At 50.6% G+C, this 12,766-nt stretch overlaps 1 protein-coding gene across 1 annotated transcript in view; it reads right to left on the reverse strand.

Annotated features, from left to right (window-relative positions):
- Nucleotides 1-12,453, reverse strand: part of CABLES2 (Cdk5 and Abl enzyme substrate 2) — a 29,912-nt gene extending 17,459 nt beyond the window's left edge. The window contains exons 1-2 of the mRNA XM_032705303.1: nucleotides 12,383-12,453; nucleotides 4,928-5,749 (exon numbers count right to left, since the gene is read on the reverse strand). Of these exons, the coding sequence (XP_032561194.1) occupies nucleotides 4,928-5,749; nucleotides 12,383-12,453 (893 nt within the window). The remainder of the gene's footprint in view (nucleotides 1-4,927; nucleotides 5,750-12,382) is intronic.
- Between the last annotated feature and the right edge of the window lie 313 nt (nucleotides 12,454-12,766).

Raw genomic sequence — 12,766 nt, forward strand, 5'->3', positions numbered from 1 at the left:
GGAACTCTGAGTGCTCAGACTGGGGAGGAGGCACTTCACCAGCTGAGATCTGGGGAGGGAGGAAGGCAAGGAGGAGAGAGGAGATAACTGGGTTTGACTGTGATTCAAAGAAATGATGTTTTAACCCAGTACACAGAGATCCTGTAGTCTCCAGGGTCAAGAGTTACACTTGAAAAATAATGGTCCAGTGAAGCTTTTGTTATTTTTCCTAACTCAAAGGAAGCCTGTAAAATAAATCTGAAAAGTAAAATGTTAAACAGCCATGAATGCTGTGCTGCTATAGAAGGTTTTAACAGTACGTTCCAGCCCATAGCAGTGGAACACCAGGATAAGGAACCTCTGACTGAAACACTCCTACAGGACTTGCTCACTGGAGATCTGAATGGGGGGCCAAAAAATAAGTTTTTCAGGTTTTTTGTATTTAATTTAGCAACATTTTCTTTCTTGGCTGATGACTCGTTTACTTGAAGCATGGCAACATCATTCTGACCACCCTCATCACCTCCTGTGGAGAGGAGCTTTGACCTGGCAGCAAGGGAAAAGGAAAGGTGGAAACAGCACTTCCAGAGCATCCCCTATCCCGCAGCATCCCAAAACCTGCTGCCAGGGCTCCTGCACAATCCCTTTGAAAAGCTACAGAATCTGTCCACAGGTAAAATCAGCTGCAAGTGTAGTTAATTCTGCACAGACTACTCCTGCCTGGAGAGCACTGTTACTTTTAAGCCTCTGGACTCTCTTATATGTAAGAGGTCAAATAACCTTGGTGCTACAAGTGTCTCAGATTGTCTGATCCAGACCCATTCACAGAGGTGTGCAGGATACAAGGTCATGGATTTTCTGATCTCCAAGTTTCCTGCTAAGCAGAGAACTTACTTCTCCTGGTTAATATACGTGGCTGGGAATAACTACAGGCAGCTATAAAGTATTTAATGTTGGGCACATGCAATTCACCTGCAATTGCAAACATGAGAGAAACCTGCTGAAGCAACCTGCTTGCTGGGGAGGAGTCTGCAGCCTTCACATTTCAGCTGACTTTTAAATAAAGTTCAGGTTTAGAATATGTTCACTTCCAGCCCCGAGCAGCACATCCCAGCGTACTGTTCACCTCTGAAAGGTCAAAGCTTTCCAGCTCTGACAGGTCTTGCTGCTTTCTGAAAAGCACCATGTGTTCAGCTTACTCCAAATAAGGCTGAAAATCAAAACTAAGACTTTTGAACATTTTATTTCATCCATCTCAACAAAATCTGTTTATTAGGAGAAGGGGTTTTATAAAAATATTTATATTTCTTGAAGTGACAACAGCAGCTAAGCTGACAGTAGGACAAAACAACACATTAACCATCATAAGCATAAAATCCTGACCAAGCATTTCTGCTGTTCCACCCAAGGAACTAATCTGATCACACCTATGTCAGCAATCTGGCATCCAATTAAGACTTAAAAGCAAAGTTGGTCCAAAGTGTTGCTGTTATCAACTACTGTTTAAACTCCCACTCTTAAAATGACCTAAATCTGCTGATAAATCAGAAATGACTGAGCTATCACAAACACTCAGTTCAGCTCCCTGACCACTGAACTCCAAGGACATTAAAGCATCAGTCGCAAATAATTTACTCTCTGTATTTATTCTTAGGCCCAGCAAAATGCAGCAAATTATGGCCAAACCAGCTGCTTTACATTACACTATACTGAAACCTCAGAAGCACAACAAGCATTGATATTCAGGGCTGTTGTTTCCATTTTCCATGCTTTCATAACCTGGCTATTTCCAGGGCCCTCTGTTATCTGTGTTTCCCCACAAAGCTCTGCCAGCTTCAGACCCAGCTGCAGAAATTCATTAAAAATCTGTGAATGCCGATTTGTTCGCCGTTTGCTGCCTCCCTCCACTGCTTTCTGTGAGGCTTGTTCTTTGAAAGAACAAAAGAACAGAACAAGGTGGAAAAGGAGAAGGGAAGAGAAATGGCAAGCAGATTAGGCAAGCTGGTATAACACAGCGTTGTAATTTAAGATCCTGTAAACAGAAGATTCCTTAGGAAAACAAAAGTGGAAGTTTAGAGTCATTAAGTTTATAATGCTCAGCCAGCAGCATGGAGAAACCGAGCATCCAGAATGAAGGTGCCTCCTCTGCTGAAGTTTCCATCCTGAAGGATCTGACAGCTATTGAGAAACTCCAAGGAACTCTAGGTTACATCAGGTGAGATCTCTTGTTCCCTGGGCTGAATGTCCTGCCTGTTGCTAATAACTAACCACCAACTCTGGCAGAGGTGCCGTCTCGACCTGCCCCGAGCCACACTGGCCGGTCTCATCAGCTTCTTGCAACTTCTCAATCAAGTCAAACAAGATCAAGTTTTGCAATAAAACTCTGCCCAATGATACCATCAGTTCTAGACAGAGATCTTCATGGACTGGGGCAAGCCCCAGCACAATGAAATCCCCAGTCACAGCATGGATTGCAGCAGCACTGGTGGAGCGAGCCTGGAGACCCTCAGACTGTGCTCCTGGAGCATTTAAGAGAGACTCCACTGAAGAAAATTCAAAGCAGCTCTTGACAGTGACTCAAAAAGGACTCTGAACACCTGCCTGAAGCGGGCACCAAGGATTTAAAAGTCCAGGATGGCAGTGCAGATTCTACCTCCCGCTTTCCTCCAATCACTTCACATGCCTCTACCTTTGCAGGATGCAGGCAGTTAATCTAGAGTAGCAACACCACTGTATGGCAAAACAGTACTCAAATTCTCAACTCCCAGTAAAAGAAAACCCATTTTGTAATTCTTGATTTCTGAATCTTATTTTGTAAACAGCTGCCCCAACACAGAAGGGGAGGAAGCTCAACCACCACCATCCAGCAGCAAAGAAGTCCCCAAATCATTCCTTGCGTATTTACAACAAGAGGAGATGCCTCTGCTCCACGCAGAGGGGGATGAAGGGATGCTCTGTTGCAGCACAAAGCACAGAACTGTCCAGTGGAAAAAATAAAGTGCTTTAAGTCCCTCAACCTGCAAGTTGCCAGCAAAAAAAATGAAATATGTTGGGTCTGACACATCCCCACAGGCAGCATAAAACTGTGCTTTTGTCAGAAGATGTGTGTATCTCCATGTAAAGACGTGGATTTTCTGTCTGATAGTTTCAGCTGATGCTCTTTTTCTTTAAAGATAAAAACCAGATGAACTCTCACTCCAAATCACCCTGAAAGTAGTATACAAACTGATTGATGCCATACAACATGCCCTTTCAGCTATCTCTTCCAAGCAGAAAAATCATGGTCTGTTTTGTCATTACTCAGGCAGAAGCCTTTTGATTCCCTTGATTGCCCCCTCGCACTTCTCTCTACCTTTTATTTCTGATTCATCATTCTTTTCAGGTGGATTGATTGAAATTACTCCAGTGGAACAGCTAAAACCTGGTGCCAAAGAAAGGGGACATCAAATGAGAAGATCCTAGGAATATTTTCTTAGCGTCCTATTGACTTGGAGCAGGAAGGGGAAGGATTGAACCATTTACATGAGATCCATCAGTCCAGAACTCCATGCACACGGGCACACAAAATGCCACAGCCACAGAGGGAACTGTGCTTGTGAAGCTCTTAATGCAGAACTTGCCCTCAGGGGCTCTACCAACAATATTAAAGCAATGAAATGAAATCACACAGCACCTCGTGCGCTGGATCTTGTGGACCAGGAGTGCTGGGAAGGAGCTGTGCCACAGCAACACCCTCACTTCAGAATTTCCTGCACAACAAGCAGCACACAACAGTGCAATCTGTGCATCCAGGACATCCAGAGAGCAGGCCCAGCTTCAATTTCTCCAAAAAAAGCAATGGCTGGTAAGTAACAGTTCAAGAAGGAAAAACATCACAGGAGGGACAACACACGAAGACCCCCAGACATTACTGAAAAACAGCTACTTCTCTTCAAATCCACGTGAGCCTCCAAGTAGCTGTTTCCTGGGGATACACAGAACACCTCCACTGTGAGATGCACACTGAAACAGAATACCCATCAACTGCATTAGCAAGTTCCCCAGCTTTGCACTGACAACATCTCTATTTCAGCTCACTAACAAAGCTCTGGAAGCCACTGTAAAGACCACAGAGACTTAAAGCCTTTGATACCGCTGCCTATCTGCAGGCTCAGAGGACCAGCTCACTTTACAGAGCTGTTTATGCAAGAAACGGCCTGAAAAGAGTTCTTTCAGAGCTCAAATCCCCAAGATCTGAGCAAGAGCCTGCCTTCCAGTCGATTAGCAAACCAACACTTCCAAGCTGATAGAAGTCCCTTGGAAATGCAATAGTAATCCTGCTCTGAAGGCCAGAGCATCCTCCCCCGAGGCTGATTCCAAGTTCCCAGCGCACAAGCAGTCATTAATACACAGAGTTACTGCAGAGACAAGCAGCAGAGAGCAGGAGAAGGCACGACACCAGCAGTGTGCACGGAGGAAGCATCCTGCCTAGCAGTGACCCTGACAGCTCCAACTGGAAACAGAAAAACGCAGAAACTGGGACTGGGGAAAAGCAAGAGGCAGGGTTCGGGGTTCCGCAGACCTGCAGCCAGAGCCTCAGCGAGCGATCCCCTCCGCAGATCCCACTCATCCTCCGGGGCATCCTCCTTCCCCGGGGCCGAGCCGCGCTCCCGATGCCGGGATGGGCAGCGCTCCCCGGCTGGATCCCCGCGCACCTCCGGCCGGGCTGCCGGGGCAGGTGCTCCCTCCCGGGGGCACAGCGGGGCCGGCGCCGCCTCCCGCGGCCACTCTCCCCGGGGGCGCCCATTTCCCATGCCCCGCTCCCCCCTCCCGGAGCCGCCGGCCGGCCCAGGGCCCTGGGAAAGTCCGGCTCTTCCCAGGGCCCCGGGGGGTCCCGGCGCTTCCCACGCCCCGCGGGGTCAGGGCGGCAGGGGCGGGCTGGCCCGGCGAGACCCGTCCCCTCACTCACCTCTGCCGCTGCGCCTCCAGCGCGAAGCCGCCGCCCGCCGCGCTCTGCGAGGGGCTCAGCAGCCCCGGGGCGCCCGGCTTGGGGGCCGCCAGCATCCCCGGCAGGGCGGGCGGCGCCGGGGGCGGCGGGCACAGCGGGCCGCCCAGCAGCAGCTGCGGCAGGAAGATGCCCCCGCGGGCGGTGTCCGCATCCCCCTTGGCTCCGGCGGCGGCCAGCGCGGGCACGCCGGGCAGCAGCAGGGCGGGCGGCGGCTGGCATACGGGCGGCGGGGGCAGCAGGCGCGGGGGGGCTCCGGCCGGTTCCGCCGCCGCCGCCGCCTCCTCCCCCTCGCCCGGGCCGGCGGGCAGCGGCGGCTTCTCGGCGGGCGGGCAGGGCGGCCGCCCGTCCAGGGAGATGTTGTTGAGGAAGAAGAGGGCGGCCTGGCGCCGCCGGGAGTCGCCCCGCTTGCGCGGCGGCGGCTGCTCGCGGGGCGGGCGGGGAGGCGGGGAGCCGCACGCCGTGGCCGCGGCCATTCTCCGAATGAGCCGCGCCGCCCGGGCGGGGCGGCAGGAGCGCAGCGCGGCCGGCGGCCCGCGCGCCCATTGGCTGCGTCGCGCCCGAATGCAAATGAAACCGGCCGCGGCCCCGCGCTCATTGGCCCGCGGCGGGTGGCCCCGCCCCTCCCCGCGCCGGCCCGTGGGGCTCCGCCGGGTCCTAGCGCCGCCGGCCCGGGTAGCGCTGGGGGGCCCGGGCGGGCAGGGGCTGCCCCGGCGGACGGGGGGAACCAGGACCGGCACCCTCGGGCCGTCGCGCTGCCAGCCCTTTTCTCCCTCGAGTGCTTCTCTACCACAGCCACAAGCCCACCGTGGCCTCGCAAAACCACCCACCGTGTCTCCGCACAACCACCCACCGTGCCCCCTCGCAAATACCCACCGTGTCCCGTTGTATGACTTTTTAAAACTTCTCCACCCACCGTCTCCCCACCCAAACCCTCGGTCGCACTGGTGGTCTCCCTTTCCAAGGCCTCCTGGACTTCCTGCAGGCAGGAGGGCACATCTGTTAAACCCATCGCGGGCGGCTGTGCGCGTCAAAGCGCTCCTACAAAAGCGGATGAAGGCGGTCGATCCTCTTGCTCCATCTCAGCAGCCTGGGACCCAGCCCTCCTGCAGTTGGCAGGGCTGAGGTGGACCCCAGCTCGCCGACCCCGAGGGTGCAGACTCCCGTGCACAACCCCGAGACTCACCAGCAGCTCCGAAACCCGTGCAAAGGGATGGATCCCCACGCTCCCAGCTCCTGAAGCAAAGCCAAGGCAGTGCTGATCGTGGGCCGTATATGGGCAAGGCAGACCCGGGGCTGGGAGAACACAAACTTAGTATTTATCTCCACAAAATAACTCAAAGCATCTCAGTCGTTTCCCAGACTGGCATGTTTATACTGCTCGGGATAAACATACCCCTCAGGCTCTTGAACTGGTGTCTGCCACATCCCAGATGATGCTCTGACTGCTTGCCAAGCGAGAAAGCTCTACCCTTTCCTTTCCTCTGGGGATATTGATGTGCTCTGATGATGTCCATGCCCTTGGACCTGGAAGGGAAGGTTTGGGAGCTGTGCTAGGTGAGGTTTGGAAGCTGTGCTGGGCATGATGAACCCTTTGGGGCTGAGAACAGCAGCGTGTGGGTGTTGGTGGCCTCTGTGTTCCTCTGAAACCGAAATGCAGACTCCCATGCTTCCCACCTCACATGCTCTGAAGCAGTTTGTGCTCCCAAGCAGGATTCTGCCCACACAGTACATATGTTAAGGTACAGATCAAATTTGCCATTGAGGGACTACTGAGATGTATGTAATTAAGCAGGTATTAATGTATTTGCACTGGACCCTTAGAATGGTGAATGCTCTTGCCAAACATGCTTGAAGAAGCTACATGACAACTCTTGATATTGCTTATGGTCTACATTAGCAATCAAACCAATGTCTGGACTGAAATATGGGCACTGAACAAAAGATAGATTTTGAAACTGTCCTATAAAACACATACAGGTTTTATGTCTTTTCATATGGCTGTTTCATAAGGTCCTTTTTTGTATACTGTTGAAAGTGGGCCATCAACATGTCTTACAGTATTTATTAATAATAATAGGATTAGGATAGGAAACATAAGACAATGTGTTCTTGTAGGCTTTCATTAAAAATCCTGCAGTGAAATACAAAGTCTCCTCTTAAAATCTCGAGAACATCCTCAGTATCTTATGCTATTCAATGTAGGTCAGGTTTTGAGCCTAAATTATTTGGCAGAACCATCTCATATCACAGCTGTGGAAAAAAATAGTTTGGGATAAAAAGGAATTAAAATCCTTCTTGCTGGCAAGAGCATCAAATAAGCCAAGGGATAAATAGGCATGGAAACCTATGTAGGCTTGCTGCAAACAATTCTCTAGAACCCAAGATTGGATTTTGAAAAATAAATGTGTGGCTTTTTTGTTATTCTTTCCTTGTAAAAATAGCTGTGGGATGTAAATCGTCCCACTGAGTCAGCACAGAAAGGAGCAGCCTCCGTGGCTTAGTGGGTTGCTAACTTCAAAGCTGAATTTAGCCGTTTGAGTGTTGCTGCTGTTAATATTGGGGAGCTTTCATCTACATCTGACAGGTGAACTCGCTCCCGGTGTCTGAGTACAGAGAGCACAGTGCTCTGTTTCAAGGAATCTGATGCTAAAACAGATGAGTGGCACATCAGCATCACTCCCACAAATGACAGCGACTGGGTACGACCTTGAGCAACCTTTCCTCCCTGCAGGGAATCCCTGGTGTGGGGGGACAGAAGAACCCTGAGCTCATACAGGGGGATGCTGTTTTGGAGCACGGCTGGACTCTCCACCCTGCTGCTGCACAGCAGCTTCAAGTTCTGGGCTGAAGCCACTCCAGCCTTAAGCACCTCAAAACCCCTGGACAAAGGGGAAGACAGATAGATTTGCATTTACAACAATGTTATTGCACAGATATAAAGCATCACTCTGAATCTCCAATACTCAACTCATGCTCATTTTGCTCCTGGAGCTTCTGCTCTGCCTTAAAGGAAGCCCTGGGCTGTGTGGATACATGTCTGAGGAGTCAGGGGCTGCTGGAATAAGGAACTGGTGTGGAACAGGACGAGCCTGCAACTCCTTATTCCAATAATATATGGGGAGTAGAGTCACCAAGGTCACAAGGATTTTTCTATGTGCAAGAACTGCAGGATTTGGTCTAAGCATCTGGTACGAGACAGCATTTTAAAGTACATATGTGGGCTGGGTGTTATATTTTTTGCAAAATCATGGCCCAAAATCAAGCAAAGATAAACAGGTCATAAGTATATTTAGGCTGGGAACCAGAAGAGCAGCTTCCATTTGGAGAAATTGGTGGTATTAAGACAAGGCACCAGAAATTTCTGTACACATTTTTCCAGCCTAAGGAGAGCGGGAATGGGGATCCAAGAAGCCTCATGGGGTACCAGGGTGGTCTCAGAAGTCTGGGAGGATGATTCATAAGTGCCATATGCACCCAGAGCTTACTGTCCCCTCTCTCCTGAACAGGCTCTAATCCAAGGACCTTGGAAATTTGACCCAAATTTCTATCATAGCTTGATCCTTTTAAATTCTCTCCTGAAATCAACACACCCAAGTGAACCAGTACTCTTTGGAGCTCAGCTTCACACTCACTACATCTATCTAAAGACCAATCACTGCATTTTTGGGACTGTGCGTTCTCCTGAGCTCATCTTCCTCCTCCTCTTCACTGTGTCTCAGAAAACACATTCCCTATGTTTGTTACGTACGTAAGAAATGATGAAACCCTTCCGAACTGCACTCACATGTTGGATCACTCCTGCTCCCTGCTGGCACATCGGTCTTCATCGCTTTCCTCCTGCATCCCAAACCCTGTCAAGCCAGGTTTGACTCAAGCTGTCAGTCCCACCAGTGCGTTCTCTGTGTGACCTGCTGTGGTTTTAAGCTGCCTCCAGAGGGTTCTAGTTGTGAGTCCTGGTTTCCCTTGGCCGTGTCCCCTGGACTGCCATGTGCTCACCCGCAGCCGTGACACAACCCTCTGTTCTCGCTGCAGAGTCACAGTTACAGCAAAATCAGCTGCTGATCCCCAGGAGGCAAACACTGCCAGCAGACCTCTGTGCTGATAACCGAGTGCCTCGGAAAATGACTCAGGCTCTCCTGCGTGACACAAAGTATTTAAAAGATAAGGAGCTGATTGATTGAGTCATCTCTCCCTGTACTCAGGAGGACCCTGTTCTCGAGTCACGAAATTGTTATGGGGTGTTTACATGAGGATTTGTGAATAAATGAATCAAACCCTCTCCCCCGAAGCACGTGGTGCTGTACTATGGGCTGCTATTAATAAATTAATAATTTTCGTGAGAGAATCTTGCAAAATGTGCTTTCTGGAGTAGTCCCCCTGGAGCTCAGCACATCCAAAAGCAGTTCGGTATGAGCAGGGTGTGCAGCACAGCCCTGCTGGAGCTGGAGAACTCTTGAAGGCTTGGTGACAATGTTCAAGGCAGAGCAGAAAGCTGTGGTACCCAAGGGATGCAAGAGGAACATGAACTTTGGCTTAAGAACTCCTACAGTAAACTTTGCTAGAGATAAAGGAGCAAAGGAACTCCCCAAATCTCTCTCTTTGAGAACCACCACTGCTTTCTGGACTTGCTAACCCTATCCATGACTTCACAGCCTCTTTTCAAAAGTTAAAGGCTTGTCCTTGTCTCCATTCTGAACACCTGAGCTGTCCCTGTCCCCGTCCCCTCCATCCTGTGCACCACAGGAGGCTGCCAGAGGCTGTGCTGCCTTTTTCACACATTCAGGGCACATCTGACCCTGGCAAGGACCTACACAAAAATGCCCATCCCACTTAAATTCCCGAAACAGGATTTAAGCAAGGCTTCAGTAATGCTTGGAATGAGTTTTCCTGCGGTGAACTGAAGAGTGAAGCTGTGTTTCCAAAGCCAGCACTATAAATGGGCACTGCATGCTGACCAGACCCCAGCTAAAAGCATTTCACTGCAGAGAAGGTGGTGCTCAGGCTCACGAAAAGGGCATGGAGTAAATCACCTTCAAGTTATCTATTGCCATGAAAGCAATAGCACCACAGAAGGTTGTGAGGGGGAAAGATCTGACATGCATATCTTTGTTTTTGGTGGTTTTTGGCTCCTGCATTGCAGCAGCCACGTTCCCAGCACAGTTCCCTTTTGCTTTGAGCTTGTTGCACTTCCTACTTTCCTGCCCAGCACCGTCTCCTTACATATGCAACAGAGGAACCTTTGTGTGTTGGCAGGTTTCTTTTTTTTGCCTGAGATGGAGATTTATACTCACAGCTTGTCTTGCATGAATTTATTTCTTACAAAATTTTACAAATCAAGTCTAGAGAGTAGCTGAAAATGTCAGTTTAGTGGGAGGCTGATGCACAGGGAGGATCAGGGGGTTCTGTGAGCTAAGAGCAGGGATCTGTGCTGTGAGGATGATTAAGCATGTGCAGATGCTTAAGGATCAGGAAGCAAAAGAATTGCAATGGTCTGTTACCAGAATTATTTGACCTGACAGGCAATAAGGGAACCACTCGTTGCTATTTTGGATGGACTAAAAGCGAACAGAAATGGTTACACCATCGCTCTCCCAGACTTCTGTGCAATTTCAAATCCATCCCCTGACCTGAGTGAACCCAGGCTGGGCTCTGAACCCATTCCTCTGGGAAACCAGTTTGCCTGCCCAGATGTCCTACCTACACCACATCACTGGTGACATCAGAGCTGTAATTCGTCTGAACAAAACAAACGTGAGCTGCCAGAAGGACTGATCTGCTCATGGGACAGCTTCCCTTCTGCTGTTTTGCTCTGAGGGTAATTTCAGTGGATTTCTGAAGATTATTGTGTAAAACCTCCTTCTCATACTGAGTGGGACTGTGGCAACAAAATGGATTAACTCTGCAAAAAGCATAGATTGCTGGGTCTGGCACACAGATGCCCCTTGGAGTCATTAGCCAAACTCCAGTGGGTTATTAAAGGCTGCTGGGCTGCAGGGAAGGCAGGATCTGCCTGTTGGGCTGAATGCTGCCCTGTGTGTTCCTGCAAACACGTTACCTCGGGCGGAGCTGAACCTCCACATGGAAACCTCTGCGAAGCTCCAGGGCTCCTTGCAGGGCTCAGATTTCTTCCTTACAGCAGAATAGGTCAAGTCAGAGGCTGCCTGCATATCACCAGATCAATACATACATTTACCTGTCAAGAACGACTTGAACAAAAGAGTGACAAGCATAATTATGACAATTAAGGGACCTCAGCAATTATTCACCTTTCTGCAACATGGTGAGGAGGTAACAGCAAGCCAGGGCCTGGATTGGAGCAGAGAAATTCCAGCACTAGATCAAGTGCAGCGTATAAAGTTTAATTTACTTCAACAACTTGCTCAGAGGAGCACTTTACTCAGACCTGACAAAACTATTTTTTGTTTTTATAGTTATAGGGCTGCCCTAACTATGAAATATGTGTCCCTGCCAGCCCCTCAAACACACCCTGCAGAAGATATGGGTGAAAATGCCTGCTGGAAGAAGGCAAGAAGCAATATAAATAAAAATAAAAGTCCTATAAATTAAAGTGGATTCTGTGGTGGTCTTGTGCAAAGGGAGGGAAAAAAATTCTGTGGGAAAAAAAGAAATTGAGGACTTCATTATTTTTGGCAAGACTTCTGCACCTTTGCTTATCCAGGGATTGTCATAGGGAGGTGATTATTTTATACGCTATAAAAGTTCCCTCCCTCTTCAGTTCTCCCCATCCCAGGCTACCTTCTTACAGTCTGAGGGGCCTCTTTATGGGATTCCACTTCGACTTTTTTTTTTTTTTTTTTTTTGGCTGTGGTATTTTTAAAACACAGTTTTATCCAGTTCACCACCGTGCTCAGTGCTGCTCTGGGTATTGCTGCCCCTGCAAGTCGGTCTGAGGAGGGACAGGCTCAATGCTGTCTGCCCGGGACCGAGGGGGGAAGGCATCAATGGTGACCCTGATCCCCTTCCCATGGCCGTGATCTGATGAACGCTTTGAGCTGGAAAAAATCAGCCCTGCAACTCCGGTGACGCCACCACTGCCCTGGGCAGCCTTTTCAGTGCTTAATAACCCTTCTGGTGAAGAAATTTTTCCTGATATCCGATCTAAACCTCCCCTTGTGCAACTTGAGGCCATTTCCTGTTGTCCTATCACTTGTTACCAGGGTGAAAAGACCAAACCCCACCTGGCTACAACCTCCTTCCAGGTGGTCGCAGAGAGCGATAAGGTCCCCCGCTGAGCCTCTTTCTCCAGGATGAGCACCTCCAGCTCCCTCAGCAGATCTGTGCTCCAGACCCTTCCGCAGCACCGTCTCAGTTATTTTCCAGCCCGGGAAGTTTAGCTGCTCGGAACTGTCCTGGCAGCAGCCGCCCCGCGGGACTCCCCCGCTCCATCCCCGCTACCGGTCCGCTTTCCGTGGCTCCAGAGCCATCAGGGGCAGACCTTGCGGTGCTCCCCGGGTGCCGAACCGCATCCCCCGCGCTCCGGGATCGGCCCCGGCCCTGCCCGGCGGTGCCCAGCAGGCGGCACTGCCCGCCCGCCGCTCCGCCCGCACCGCTCCCGCACCCGCTCCCGCACCCGCTCCCGCACCCGCTCCCGCCCGACTGGGTGCGGGATTGCCCCGCGCAGGGCTGGCCCCCCTCCCGCCCCTGCTCCCCCTCTTAAAGTGAGATTTTGGGGTTGGGGAGGCAGGAAGGCGCTGCAGGATAAAGATGCTGCTCTTGGCTGGCTGCGCTTCGCCTTCGCTCTTGTGAGCGGACAAACAAACACACGTTGAAACAGAAATA

The sequence above is a fragment of the Chiroxiphia lanceolata genome, chromosome 17, assembly GCF_009829145.1.
Source record: "Chiroxiphia lanceolata isolate bChiLan1 chromosome 17, bChiLan1.pri, whole genome shotgun sequence".
NCBI classification, from domain to species: Eukaryota; Metazoa; Chordata; class Aves; order Passeriformes; family Pipridae; genus Chiroxiphia; species Chiroxiphia lanceolata.